Source organism: Pararge aegeria, chromosome 1, assembly GCF_905163445.1.
Source record: "Pararge aegeria chromosome 1, ilParAegt1.1, whole genome shotgun sequence".
Lineage (NCBI taxonomy): Eukaryota > Metazoa > Arthropoda > Insecta > Lepidoptera > Nymphalidae > Pararge > Pararge aegeria.
This window is the reverse complement of record NC_053180.1, coordinates 5615825-5629626: the sequence shown is the minus strand read 5'-3', so window position 1 is coordinate 5629626 and position 13802 is coordinate 5615825. Positions and strand designations below refer to the sequence as shown.

Genomic DNA, 13802 nt, shown 5'->3' with positions numbered 1-13802 from the left:
TAAGGGAAACTCATCGAGAAGAACAATAAACCGAAACCGAAAGAATATTAAACCGACGATTAAATCTATACAGTAGTTTATTCTTTAATTTAGCATCGATACAATTTTAAATGTTTCAAATATCATAATATATTCTGCTTATGTGATGATAAAAACGTTCGTGGCAACAGGTGACTTCAGATCAATATACATTTTACGTTTCAAATGAAAGAGCGCGCAAACAAATAATTGCCGTCTCCCTCGCTTTATTTCCGTACAACTAACTCTATTTGAAAAACTTCTAACCTGAAAATCGTTATTGCTCCGCAAGATATTGTTTCTGAGTGTTATATAAAATAAATAGAACACAACAGGTTATCATTATATACCTACTTCAATCCATATGTTCTTTCAAACCTGTTAATAATTTCAAAGGTTTTAAATAGTCAAAAATAGACAGCTGATTAAATCCTATTACACATAATATTGAATTTTTTTTCAATAAGTTGAATATATTTGAGACATTCTGGATCACTGAAAATTGTATTCATTTTGTTAACATTTTAAGTATATTTTTTCTGTATTACTTTGAGGTGTTCAATAAAAGTGTATTCATTCATGCATTCATTCATTTATTCTCCGTTAAAAAAAACTCAGCATGTTTAAAAAGCAGCAGCGAACATGACACTAACTGTCATGTTCGTAATGAACATGGTCCTTCAAGCCGGATACTAAGTAATTACTTCAGAAATAAAGAAGTCATACATAATACTTTGAAAGCTTTTACGGTTTCCAATAAGGATAAGGAAAAGTTAACAAGCGGTATGAAGCAACAGGTTGTTCACAGATCAATACGTTTTACGTTACAGATTTGGAGGGAGTACGATACAGACGGCAGCGGGTACATTGAAGCTGATGAATTGAAGGTGAGAATTTCGCATCGTTAATATATTTCAATAGGATTTTTATCTACACTTCATTTTTTTTAGCTTGTCTTATAATGTAAAATCTTTTGATTTAATTCAATTTCAATCTTTTCTTTTTAAAGTTTTTGAAATATATAAAAAAAACAATTGTGATAGAATAAATAGAAAGAGATTTTGTTTTTGTAAGTAATTTTTTGAACAATTTAAAATGAACATTAAACTTTAAAGTATATAAGATTGTTTAAATTATAAAGCAAGTGAGAAAGAATTGAGTTTACGTGACCCTTGAGACTTCATATGATTTTATTTATGTAGCACAAAAACATTCTTAGCGGTTTATTTGTTGGCACAAACACGAAATAAAAGTCAAAATGTGAGTGAAATCAATTTACAATTCGCTCAAGAGACATAAAACATTCGGAAGGGATAACCTCGCTGTTTTTTTCATAAGGATATTATATCTCGCCCCTTTTCTCTCGCACGCAATTAGTTATTACAGTCGAAATTGTTTCACTAGACTTATGGGCGTGGGCTGCCATATTCCAAGCTTTCCATTTAAGTCCCGTTTAAGGAATTTGTTTTCACCAGTAACATAGTTGACACGATATTAAAATGCAGACGGCTAATATTTTATTCTTTTTCCGCATTTACTACGGTTTCTTACAAATCACGTTGGAACTGTTTGTTTTTCTGGGATAAAAAGATGACATACTTTATGGCATAAATACAGTTGAAGGACAAACAATCAAACACACGCGTGTTTGTTTGTATCGCGATATAATATTAGTAAGGATAAGAATACCACCTTCATCTATTTGACACATACAATTAATTTAAAAAAAAATCTACCTTATCTTAACATAAGATACTATCTTTATCAACCCATTAATAGGCAATCTGCTAGTCAGTCCTTGACGCTGATGTTCGGCTTTAAAGTGTTTCCCGCGGCTTCCACTGGCCCTGGGAGGTGGCGAGGATTCAACGGGGGAACTGAAAAGAGCCTCCCCGCGTGGTGCTTCATTTTATACCGATTTAAAGCACCCGGCGTCACTGGAAGCAGCCAGATAAAAAGTAGGCTGACTTATCTATGATGATGTGATGGCCACTCTAAAGAACCCAGCTCGCTATGAGCTATAATGATTTGTTAGAAATAATATTCGTCTCTACAATCTCATTTCAGAATTTCCTTCGCGATTTACTAAAAGAAGCAAAGAAGATTAATGACGTATCAGAAGATAAGCTCATCGAATACACCGACACCATGGTAACACAAGGCATTCCTTTTATAAATTGCTTTTATCTATATACACAGAATTAAGAACGTACAGAAACCTCATTCCGGCATCATTACATGGGGTGCATTGTGTGCAAAAACAGTGAAAACGCCCCGCGCACGTCTCACTTCACACCCGAAGGATGTTGCTCAATCACGAACTTTTCCCATTTTCCTCATTTAACGGCTAACGTTAAGAACATTAGAGGTAAAATAATCACTGTCAACTGCTAAATGGAATGAAGTGACCTGTTCGATAAACACTGCTAAAGTGGAGTGGTTTTTAAGACGACTAATATACATATATATATAATAGTCACTAAAGTAATATATATAGTATTTTGTCTCGTAGGCTTCTTAGACTGCATCATCACTTAACAGCAGGTGAGATTGCACTCGAGAGCGTTTCAGTCATTGATCTTGTTTCGAAAAAAACCTAACAAAATCTACGGAAGCTTTTGTTTTTTGGCTATTGTGTTTAAGATCAATAAACTGCAGAAAATAATATTCTGGACCGCACAAACAGTGTAGTTTGTCTGATGGGAAGGCTACGGCCGTGGCATGTTAGCATCCTACCGAAAGACGTGCTGCCAAGCAACTGAGCGTTCCGGTACGATTTCATGTAGAAACCGATGAGGGATATATAGGTTTAATATTACTTCCATACCCCGTCAGCCCGTCAGTAGTCCTAGACACGGTTTCTGTATGTTCTTAATTCTGTGCCTATATATATATATATATCTATAATATATATATTATATATAATAGTAGGTAAGATTGATGACTAATATATATATTAGTCGGTAAAATAATATATATAGTCTTTTGTCTGGCAGGCTTTTTAGACTACCTCAACACTTACCACCACGTGAGATTACGGTCAAGGGCTAACTTGTAACGGAAAAAAAAAAAAAAAATATCCTCCGAAGTGAGGTTCTGTTTTTTTATGCAACTCTGCAGCATCGCTTGATCGATTCGCATCGGTTGTTTGAATGAGATTTATTGTTGATATAATTCGAGGATCATTATCAATAACAGTCCACTGTTGCACTAAACTCCTCTCCCAACTGCATTAAATGGTAGCAGTAGCACAGACGAAGCTTCTTGCCCGCTCTCCGTTTTATTCCCTTAGTCGCCTCGTACGACATACGCCGGAAGTAGAGAGGTGGTGACAACCTGTATTCGAATGCCGCCACAGCACGGTCCCTTTTTGAGGATGTTTTTTTTTATAATGCCGAGACGGACATTTTTCATGTCAAAATTGGCACTTTTAGGAAATTTATTATGGCAAAATAAGTATTATAAGCTTTAAAGTTTATGTTTTTCTTTTTTGTTTAATTTTATTTAATTTTTTCTGTATTATTTTCGCTTAATGTTATCGTATATGTGGAAACTTCATTGGTTTATGTGATATTAAAATACGGCATTACTTTTATGTGTAATAGTACTGTTTGTTTCCCTTGAAAAGCTAATAAATAAAAATAAAAAATAAATAATTTTTGTTAAAAAATAATGAATAAGTGAAAGACACACGAATGAGGTATAGAACCAATTCACTCAGAATGCTATTCTCTTTTATGTGCAAGTAATAAAACTGGTTAACGTTTTAATAACATCTTACTTTTATGTGCAGCTACAAGTGTTTGACTCGAACAAAGATGGTCGGCTTCAACTTTCTGAGATGGCGAAGTGAGTATTATAAACTGATAAACTATTTTATCTCCTCTTTTTGATAACTGACTTGTATAATAATATTTTAAAGCACATGATGTGGCTGTAATTATATCAAGTACAAATAACAAAATCTTTCGAATAAAGCTACTTTCAGACAAAATACCTCTAAGGCTTAAAAAGTGCAACGCTTTGGTAACCAGAGCTACCACTCCAAGGATCTCCACGGCAAACTGGACAGATATGTAACGCTCTATTAGAGAGGCAAAAATAATTCAAAATCAATTTCAATAAGCTTTTGTGTAAAACATGGTTCTCAGATAAGCGGCTTATTATCGAATTTTCTAATATAATCCCGCCTGAGATGGGATCGGATTATGTAATTTTATTGTGTCGCTGTTTTGCGGCCTCAAAAGTTTTGGTCGCTAGCCATATTTTAAAGCGACATTATTACGGAAATCTCTACGTATTTTTTCAGTTAAGAGAATATCATACTCCAACGGTTTTAAAAAAAAAACACTACCTATTTTTTTATTTATACATATTTAAGTATTTACCTTTTTCGTTGCCCTATTCGCAATAAATTGACTTAAAACTAAGGGTTCACAAAACGTACAGCATATGCATCACGGATGATATGAAATTGGGTTAAAATATCGATAATTGCCATCAAACAACAGTCATCTGTCAATCAACTGAAATATCAGTAGATCGGTTTGACGTCTTCGGCATTGTATTAAAGTTAGCTACCAAGGTAACTTTCTATAGTTTCTAACATAGTTACCATCACCACAGCACCTAATTACCAGCTCAGATTTCTTTTAATACATTAACATTAAAATATATTGTTACAAATTCCCAGATTGCTACCCGTGAAAGAGAATTTCCTCTGCCGCCAAGTTTTCAAGGTGAGTGATAATTCATTTCCCGCCAAAATTGCGACCACATTGTTTCACGCGCGCCATTTTGCCGAATCGACATTTTGTTTCCGGGCCAGACAAACATTGCTCTACTTATTTACTTTGCTTTTGGTTTTCGATTGTTAGTTTTAAATAAAAAAATTAGTAAGAACCTACTTGACTGAACTATCTATTTTTATTAACCTACGTTTGCTGTAAGTTTGATTTCATTGATAAAAGAAACATCTAATAATAATATAATGTAGACATTTACTTGTCATAATGACAAATTACTATGCTCAGTAAGAGTATAAAACAGCTGTTTTTAAGTAGATAAAAACCTTAAAACATTCGGTTTTTTTTTCACAGATAAAAAAATTGTAATCTTATTATTACGTTGATGTAGAGCAACGTTTTTCAATTACATAAAATACCTACAAAGAACATGTAATTTAGTCATTTACATAGCCATTATAATGCTTAAACATTTCTCTTTTAAAAACTCATCAAAAAGTTGATAGAATCTAAGTCTTCTTTCGAGTTTCAATTATTTTTATAATTTGCATGCAAATTCTATTTAAGGGCGACAATGTTCCAACATTATTTTGGGATACCGTTTTTTAATCATATTTTTTAGACTAGATTTATTTCTATCGTCTATTATTTAAGGCTCGGTCTACACGCTCCGGTTCTAATCCGGTACGGTTCCATTTAAATAACGGATAGTATTGCAGCTGCTACTTTGTCGCTACGGCGGCGTGTGCCTGTCAAAATAACAATGTTCGTGTAAAGTTGAAAAAGTTGTTGGAAAAGAACTGCTGAATTCTTGTCAGCGTCTTCTCGGTAGACTTTGCCTTCTAAACTGATGGTAGTGTCACTATTAACCGTCAGACTTTAGTTTTCAACAGTGCTTACAACTTAAGGCTAACGATTTTTTATTCATGTTTAATATTATAAAATAATTATTGATTGCAACTGCGAGTTGAAAATATGGAAAACCACAGATTAAATATTCACATTTATTATTAAATTGAAACCGTAATGAAAACGATAAGAGATATTTAAAAAAAATTGGAAGTAGAACCTAAATAACTCAAGGTTTCGGGAATGGTTAGATTTTTATTCACAGTATTATTTAGCACAGAGTGAGATTGTTTTGCTGGTTTGTATTGCGTTTGCTGCTAGATAAGTATTTTAATTCTTTTTTAATTCAGTTGTCATAATTAAAACAATGAATTTTTTTAATTGCTTTTTGTTGCTTCAAATACGCACTTGACATTAAACTCACATACATAATATAGTAACTCCATTTAGTCATGTAGTATAACTTACATTGTAATAAAATTCTTGGTCACTGTAAAGTCAAATTGCATAGTTGTTTAAAAAAGAAATAAGAAGTTATTAAAAAAGGTAAATTTAATTATAACTCTTCTTAGACTTTTTACGTAAATTATATTTTATAGCTAAGTTATACAAAATACTGATGTTTAGAAAAAAGATAACAATTATCAAAAATATAATTCAATAACAAAATAACAGTGTAGCATGAATGCTGTTGATTTGCCTGTCTCTCTATCCTAACACTGCTGCTTGTCTGCACCACACTCTTAGGAGGGCATTGAGGTGAGTCCTCGGTAGACATATAGACTAACAATGATGCCAAAAAACAATACGCGTACCTTTTAATCAATTCATAATTAAACCGTGTGTATTTAAAAATCCCCTGATATAAGAAATTAAAGATATCTTTTATTATATTATTTATCGGCTCCCGCTATCGCTTTTATTGCCATAGAAAGGGGAGAATAGAAAAGGATAGCCTACTGAATTCAATCTGCCATCTGAAGATTTTGGATTAGATCCATTAGAATATTAGTAAGTATAAGATGTTGTCCAAATAATACTACTGACATACTTTCTTATCCTCGTGTCAATAATTTATCGAATCTCCGTCTTCTTATCTACTAGTTAGGTCATACCACTAGCGCATTCCTAAATAATTCTTAAATTCGTGCGCGCACTGTAAATGTAATGCTAATTATTTAACATTCATTAATTTTTCATATTTCGCAATCTTTGCTAGATGACTACACTGAGAAAAACGAACATGTAGTTTCACATCACGTGTATGTACTAACCAATATTCAATATATATAGATATAATAAGATCAGATCGCTAACCGGAAGGTGTACGGGTAGCTTAAACAAGAAACTATATTTTGGATGTTAAGAATTGGCAAGCAAATCTAATTTATTTATAAAGGGAATGTATTTTTAAATAAATGGCATCCTTGCTAGACTATAGAAAATATAGAATAAACATAATAATTAAAATCTACTCAATTATTAGTTGTTTTACTATTTATTAGTAGCTATTTATTTTTATATTAATATTTATTTGTTGAGGAATTAAAATATGTATAACTTTAAGGATACTAACCTAAACCTTAGTTTATGTTTTTTTTTTATTATAGGTATAGGTGAACATCTAAGACGGTAACGCCTAGTCCAGACTACCTTGTATAAATTTATGACATTTGTTTTTCTTTTTTATATTCTTCTAAGTTGCTCCTTTTATCTTTCTATTGTATAAACGTATAAATTAGTAACAACCAGTTTTTTTTTATATATGTACTAAAATCTTTGATACCAAACACTACTTAATATCTATATACGATATACAAAGGAACAGAGGACATTTTATCGCCTGATGAAACGCTTTATAAAGCAAATCATATGTGTACCGATGGGTTTAACTTAATTGACGGTGGATTTTCTCAGATTGCCCCCTCTGCAAAGAGTTTTTAAATAACTTTTTCGTAATTTCACAGGGTGCAACTAAGTTAACGAAGGACGATATTGAGAGAGTGTTTTCTCTTTATGACAGAGTAAGTTATTCACAAGAATTACTATATTTCTTTCGGATTTCATTGAAGTAAATGTAATTAAAATATTTACTTTCTCAGGATAACAACGGCTCCATAGAGAATGAAGAACTCCGTGGTTTTCTGAAAGATCTTCTAGAACTGGTAAAAAAAGTAAGTTTATGCACTTCACTGTAGAAGATTCAGAACATACTTTATCAGTTCTAATGCTTTCATGCAAACATCCTCAGCCTTTAACTGTACACAGGCCTCCCTCTCTCACTAGAAAAAGGGTTTTGAGGTTCGACTCACCACGCTGCTCAAATGCTGGCAAGATGCATCCATACTTTAATATGTTAGTGACAATAACCGGTACTTACTGCCTACCGCACGCTTTGGGACACGGGATTGGACAGCGCCATTTTTCAAACTCTAGCCTTGAAATGGAAAGTTCCACGCAGAAAAACCTAATACCCAACCATTTTGGCCTAACTCTGGAATCGATCCGAGCACCACGTAATCCGTAGTATATTAAACATGTCTAAGGAATAAGGACCTATGTTATATAAAAAAGAACTGGACGTGTTTTCTCCCCACTTCTTCTTTGCGTCCTACGTCCCCCCTTTGGGACAAAGGGCAGACACAACACTTGTCCATTGCGACCTGTCTGTGGCCACGCGCTTAACTTAACTAACTCCAGATAAGGCCAATCTTCTGAGCCTCCGCTATGGTAATTAGTACTACTTACTAAGGAAATAAATGGAGTCTGGAAATAACAAGAGTCCACGCATACTACCTGTTTCCCGGTTTTTTACAAATCCCGTGGGATATTTTTGTTTTTCTGGGATAAAACGTACCCAATGTTACTCTCTGTCCTTCCAACTAACTCCAACTAATGCCTACAGTCAAATCATACTGTTCTAAAATTATGACTAACAAACAAATACACTTTCGCATTTATAATATTAGTCTATAGATGTAGGTAAACATAAAAAAAAACAACAAAAATGAAAATTAGTGTCATTTCCAACGTAAAAATTTTGTGGACGCTTAGGATAGAATTTATCTATCTCAGCAATACTACCTCCATGCTATATTCATTCTTTCTTGTAATTTCAAGGATTACGACGCGCAAGATCTCCTTGAATTTGAAGAAACCATACTCCAGGGCGTTGAGTATAGTAGCGAAGGCAAGATCAGCAGAAAACAGCTAACGATGATCCTGTTAGCGCTCGCCAAACACAATCAGGAAGAGGAAGCGTCCACTCCATAAGACGAACAGACAACGACTGCCACTCCGTCCCAGTAGCAAAAAATTAAAATTCCTTGTCTCGGTTCACTACACGAACTCCAGTTAAGCCTAATACTCACAAAGGGACAAAGGTCGCTATTCACGTATTGCTAGAGAATGTCTTAGCTCTACATCTTCTACTTCTTCGTCCATATTATTTAGTAATATCCTTTATGTCGCCCGAAGAGTTACTAATGTCAGTCTTTCCGTTCATTATCTTCTTTACATAGTCTTCGCTTAGATCACTTAAACTATGCAACAGATTTTAATGCAGTTTTCAGCAATAGATGGAGAAAGGAAGGTATACATGCATGATAACACACAATAAATAGCATACAGTAAACAAGCATATTTTTAAATCACTCAAAATTGTCCCACAGTTGTATTTGCATTGTAAAAGTGTCGCGGGACCTTTGTCACCTATTGAATTCGAGGCTCTTAAACTCTGTTTCAGTTCCATACAACGTGCCTGATAACATAAACCACAAGCTCCACCCAAAATGGGCTATCATAGATTATCATAGACACGAAGAATGAATTGCTTTTTATTGCCGTAGTAGGTGGGGTACTATGTAGTAGTAGTATGTGTATGTAGTTACATTTTATTTTATGTTTAAGGGTCCTGAAGGGTCCCCAAATACTCCATAAACCACAGTCAGATTTAATTAACGAAACTAAAAAGAATTTTCGCCTTTTAAGCCCTGAGCAACAAACCTTGACTGGGTATAACTAAAATTCCAAAAAATATTATTTTTAAATAAAAAAGAACTCTACTTGTTTATGGTCGCACTTGTTTTAGTAACAGTAATCTGTGCGGAGTATTTATCCAAAAGATATATTTATTTTTTATTAAAATGGTCATAGCTATGTATTAATTGATATTTAATATTAAGTTATGAAGGGAAAATCCCTGATAGAAAAACAAGAATGTTATTTACCACATTTAAGTGCTTTTTAGTTCCTCAATTTTATTTTCATTGACAATCTTCGCCACATAATTACCAACTCATCTATAGATATGGTATCATTTAAATATAAACTATTATTTTATGTTATCAAATAATCAATGTTCGATATTATTGTGGTAGGTTACTCTATGAACTATGGTGTTGTTTTGTGTAGTTTCTTGTATAATCTATGTCTATATTATTATGAATAATATATATGTAAAGTGGCGTGCGTAGCATTTTAAGCTAAAGGTATCTCTCTATATTATACTTAATACACCTGAATGTTTATTAAATATACTAACAATCAAAGTTTTAATGTGTAGTAGTTAGTGCCTGTTGACCATATGAAGTGCACGCCACAAGTACCTATCGAATCAGTGTTTCAAATTCCGACTTTAATCATAAGCGTGTGTTAGTTTTAAGAAAATGTTAAATTTTAAGAATTTTCCTCGGAGGGTAGATAGTTTTTTAACTGGCTTTACGGCTCAAGGTTCTAACATTTTAGGCCTGAGTGTAGATAGATTCCGCTCTAAATAATAACACAGCTCATACCAATTTTTTTTTAAAGTATGAAATATACAAAACTGAAAAATGAAATTAAACTATTGTGGTATGCAATTATGTATACCGCATACTTTTAGATTACCCATAGATTTGAAGTGTTACTTTACTGGTTTCACAAACATCACTATGAAGTCTTACAGATAATTCAAACTATGCCTTTGAAGGAATCAGAATCTGTGATTCTTTTTAGATTTCTACCTTAGTGTTGACTGGGTTGATTGACCACTCATGACAACGGTAATTTTCATTATAATTTTCTTCGCCGGTATGTATATGCGTGAGAATCTCAGTCGTTCCGGCGAAAAAAAAACAGAAGTATAAATACGAAGTATGATCAAAAATAGCCCAACAAAAACATAGCCTCGGCGGGAGTGGCTTATGAAGTGTGCCCCGCATGCATTTAGTTCGCTAGTCACAACTCACAATGCTGACAGATTAACTGCCGGCCAATCACGGTTGGTCCCGTGCTGCATTACTTACAGTAGAACCAATCAATGAAATCATTCATTCATTCAATTCATCGTGGGTATACATACAAATTTGGTAGTAATTTCGAAGGACAGTTTGTTAGAAATTATGACGTAATGGATGTAGGATTGAATTGATGCATTGTCAGACACCACAGTGATATTTGAGAAAATACAGGCGTAACAATTATTACTAAACTTTTGTGTGTAAACGATTTACTTCTTTCAGAAAAGAAAACATTACTTCAAAGAGACAAAGCCAAATCAAATGCCAAATAATATAAGTATTATCTACGCAAGTACCTTTATAATCATTTATTTTCATATGAAGTAGTTATCATACAACCATTATTTATTTATGTATTTATGGAAAGTGACAAATCAATAAAGGCGATAGTATAACACATTCTACCACAATGGATATATTGGAGTGTTAACTTTAAAACAACGGTCGTCTTCAAAATTATCGATGTCTTTAATCTACGCAAAATACATTTACATTATTTTAATAGTATGAAACTTTAGACGTTGTCGCACATTTTCTCAACTGGGAAAGGACAAAATGTTATATCCCACCCCCCCCCCCCCCCCCCAAATTATTTTATCCACTCTCTAAGCTATGGTGATGTTTTGTTTTGTGTAGTTAAGCGGCACAGAATTAAGAACATACAAAATCCTTATTGAGCCATTTCTTCATGAACTGCATTGTGTCAAAACCAGTAAAAAACGCCCGCGCGTGTTTTGCTTTACGACCGCAGAATGTTGCTAGCGGGAAAAGTTTCTGAACCTTTCCCGTTTCCCCCATTTAATGGCAAACGCTTAGAATATCAGAGGTAAAATTATTTCTGTCAACTGCTAAATGGTATGAAGTGACTGACCTCGCGCCTGTTCGGGGAACACTACTAAAATGGAGTGGTTTTTTATGTTTCAATATTAGTACATTTGTGTACACGGTTTCTGTATGTTTTTAATTCTGGGCTCCCTGCTACAAGTCCCGGTCTTTCTACTTAAACTTATTAACTCGTTGAGCTATGTCGTCAACTCTGGTCCTTCTATTAATCTCCACATTTATGACTTCATTAATTTATTTTAAGGAATAATAACACCAAATCATTAATAAGTACACATACGTAATAGAACTGCTAAACTTAATTAATAAAAATATTTGTTTCAAAACGCTTGCAAAGGTCAATTTTAATACCCAATTAAATATATTTAATGGTCTTTAATACTTAAGTTTGAAAAGATTTCATCAAACTCAAAGAACATATTAGAAAGATATAAAATCATATATTTTTGCCTGTTTTACATTTAGCTTACGTTGTAACTTGTAAGTTAGTACCTATTTATATATTAACGTGTATTAACGTGTTTTATGTTTAAAAATTTAGGTAAACTATAAATATACGGTTACTGTTATTTATATTTAATAAATATTCGACTTTACGCACCCGCGTTTATCTCCGTGTACATCCGATGAGTTTCGAACCCATCCGAAGACCTTAGGCTATGTACTCATGGTACCCTTTAGTCATAAGTTCATTCGCTGGACATAATGCGGTGAATAAAGCCGAATTATTTCTTAACAGTTGCGTTTTGTGTTACGCTAAAATGGCTGAAAGTCTATTCATTTAATAATTATTCTATCGTTAAGCTATTATTTTATATACTTAATATAAATTGTTATAAAATACAGTAGGTATTGATGTTGTGATGATTGTTATAGGAAATAACTAATGCAATGGAAATGCACAAAACGCCAAGTTATTTATATTTATATTTGTATATTATAATAAAAAAGTGTTGACTGTATTAAAAAAGATTATAATTATGAAATTTTCTTTTATTCTGTTGCACACAAATGCAACGCCTGACAGCGTTTCGGCGAAGATGAGGATTCCTATTTCTTACGTCCGCGTCACCCGGACGTGGGTTCTAACCACGGTCACGGGGGCTTTCGGACTAGTATATTAGCCTAAAAGCCCAATCAAGTCGTAATTACGTCGAGCCGAGCCGAGGTGCGGATCCTCGTAGGAGTCAACCTTAGGTCGACCCTAACCCACCGATTTCGTAGAGTTCTTTGGATCTTCTCATGGCGAGCTTTCGCGACCGCCCCATCTCACCGGTGACGCTATTACAACCAGGTTCTGTCCTTCCGAAAAATTAAGATAGTGGGCAAGTTCTAGCGAATGGACTGTAGACGCACTGGCCAAATAAGCTTGTGAAAGCGGCTGGACTATATCTTTATTACTGTCACTTTAATAGTACCTACATACCTAGTAGTAGTACTAAACCGAATAATAATCAATTTCGTATGAACTCCTTTATATAAACTAAAAACATTTCATAATAATGTAGGGCTACAACATGGCGCATTTTTACTAACCTGGATAGTGTTGTAAATTATTTCCATTATAAGTAAACTCCTTTATAAACTAAAAATATCTAATAAAGTTTTATTAACAGCCTGTTGAGAGAAGTAGGTACCATTGCTCTGCAGTGGGACGTTATTAGACTAATGATAATGATTTAGCACTATCTAATACTTTTGACTTCATTTGCGTACATCACGGTTTTTTTTTAATTATAGCCGAAACAGTTCGTTTTCCGGTGAACGTCTCCAATATGCAAGAATGCCAATTTTTAATCCTGCATAGGAAATAAAGGTTATTTTTATAATACCATGCGTTACGCTAATGGTTCTTGGGTGCTTTTTCCAAAAAACAATGAAACATAAAGTTGTAACGAGTGCGTAAGTACCTATCATTGGGTATAACTGCAGGCAGGAAATGTTGCACATACGGCATAATGTCGACCTATTAACAATGAGGAATAACCAGCAGTATCGAGTTTACTGTGCCTAAAATTGCAAAATTTAGAAAAATTTAAAATTCATTTATTTCAAATAAGCACTTTTA

The 13802-nt window shown here is 33.6% G+C and overlaps 1 protein-coding gene across 2 annotated transcripts in view; it reads left to right on the top strand.

Moving 5' to 3' along the window:
• Positions 1-9241, top strand: part of LOC120626954 (calbindin-32) — a 58691-nt gene extending 49450 nt beyond the window's left edge. Inside the window, exons 5-12 of one of the 2 annotated variants that reach the window (XM_039894771.1) lie at positions 849-905; positions 2086-2169; positions 3812-3867; positions 4712-4757; positions 6360-6371; positions 7580-7636; positions 7715-7786; positions 8733-9241. In XM_039894771.1, coding sequence (XP_039750705.1) covers positions 849-905; positions 2086-2169; positions 3812-3867; positions 4712-4757; positions 6360-6371; positions 7580-7636; positions 7715-7786; positions 8733-8885 — 537 coding nt within the window. In that variant the 3' untranslated portion in view covers positions 8886-9241. The remainder of the gene's footprint in view (positions 1-848; positions 906-2085; positions 2170-3811; positions 3868-4711; positions 4758-6359; positions 6372-7579; positions 7637-7714; positions 7787-8732) is intronic. The other variant, XM_039894780.1, reaches the window with a different exon arrangement.
• Positions 9242-13802: the final 4561 nt, after the last annotated feature.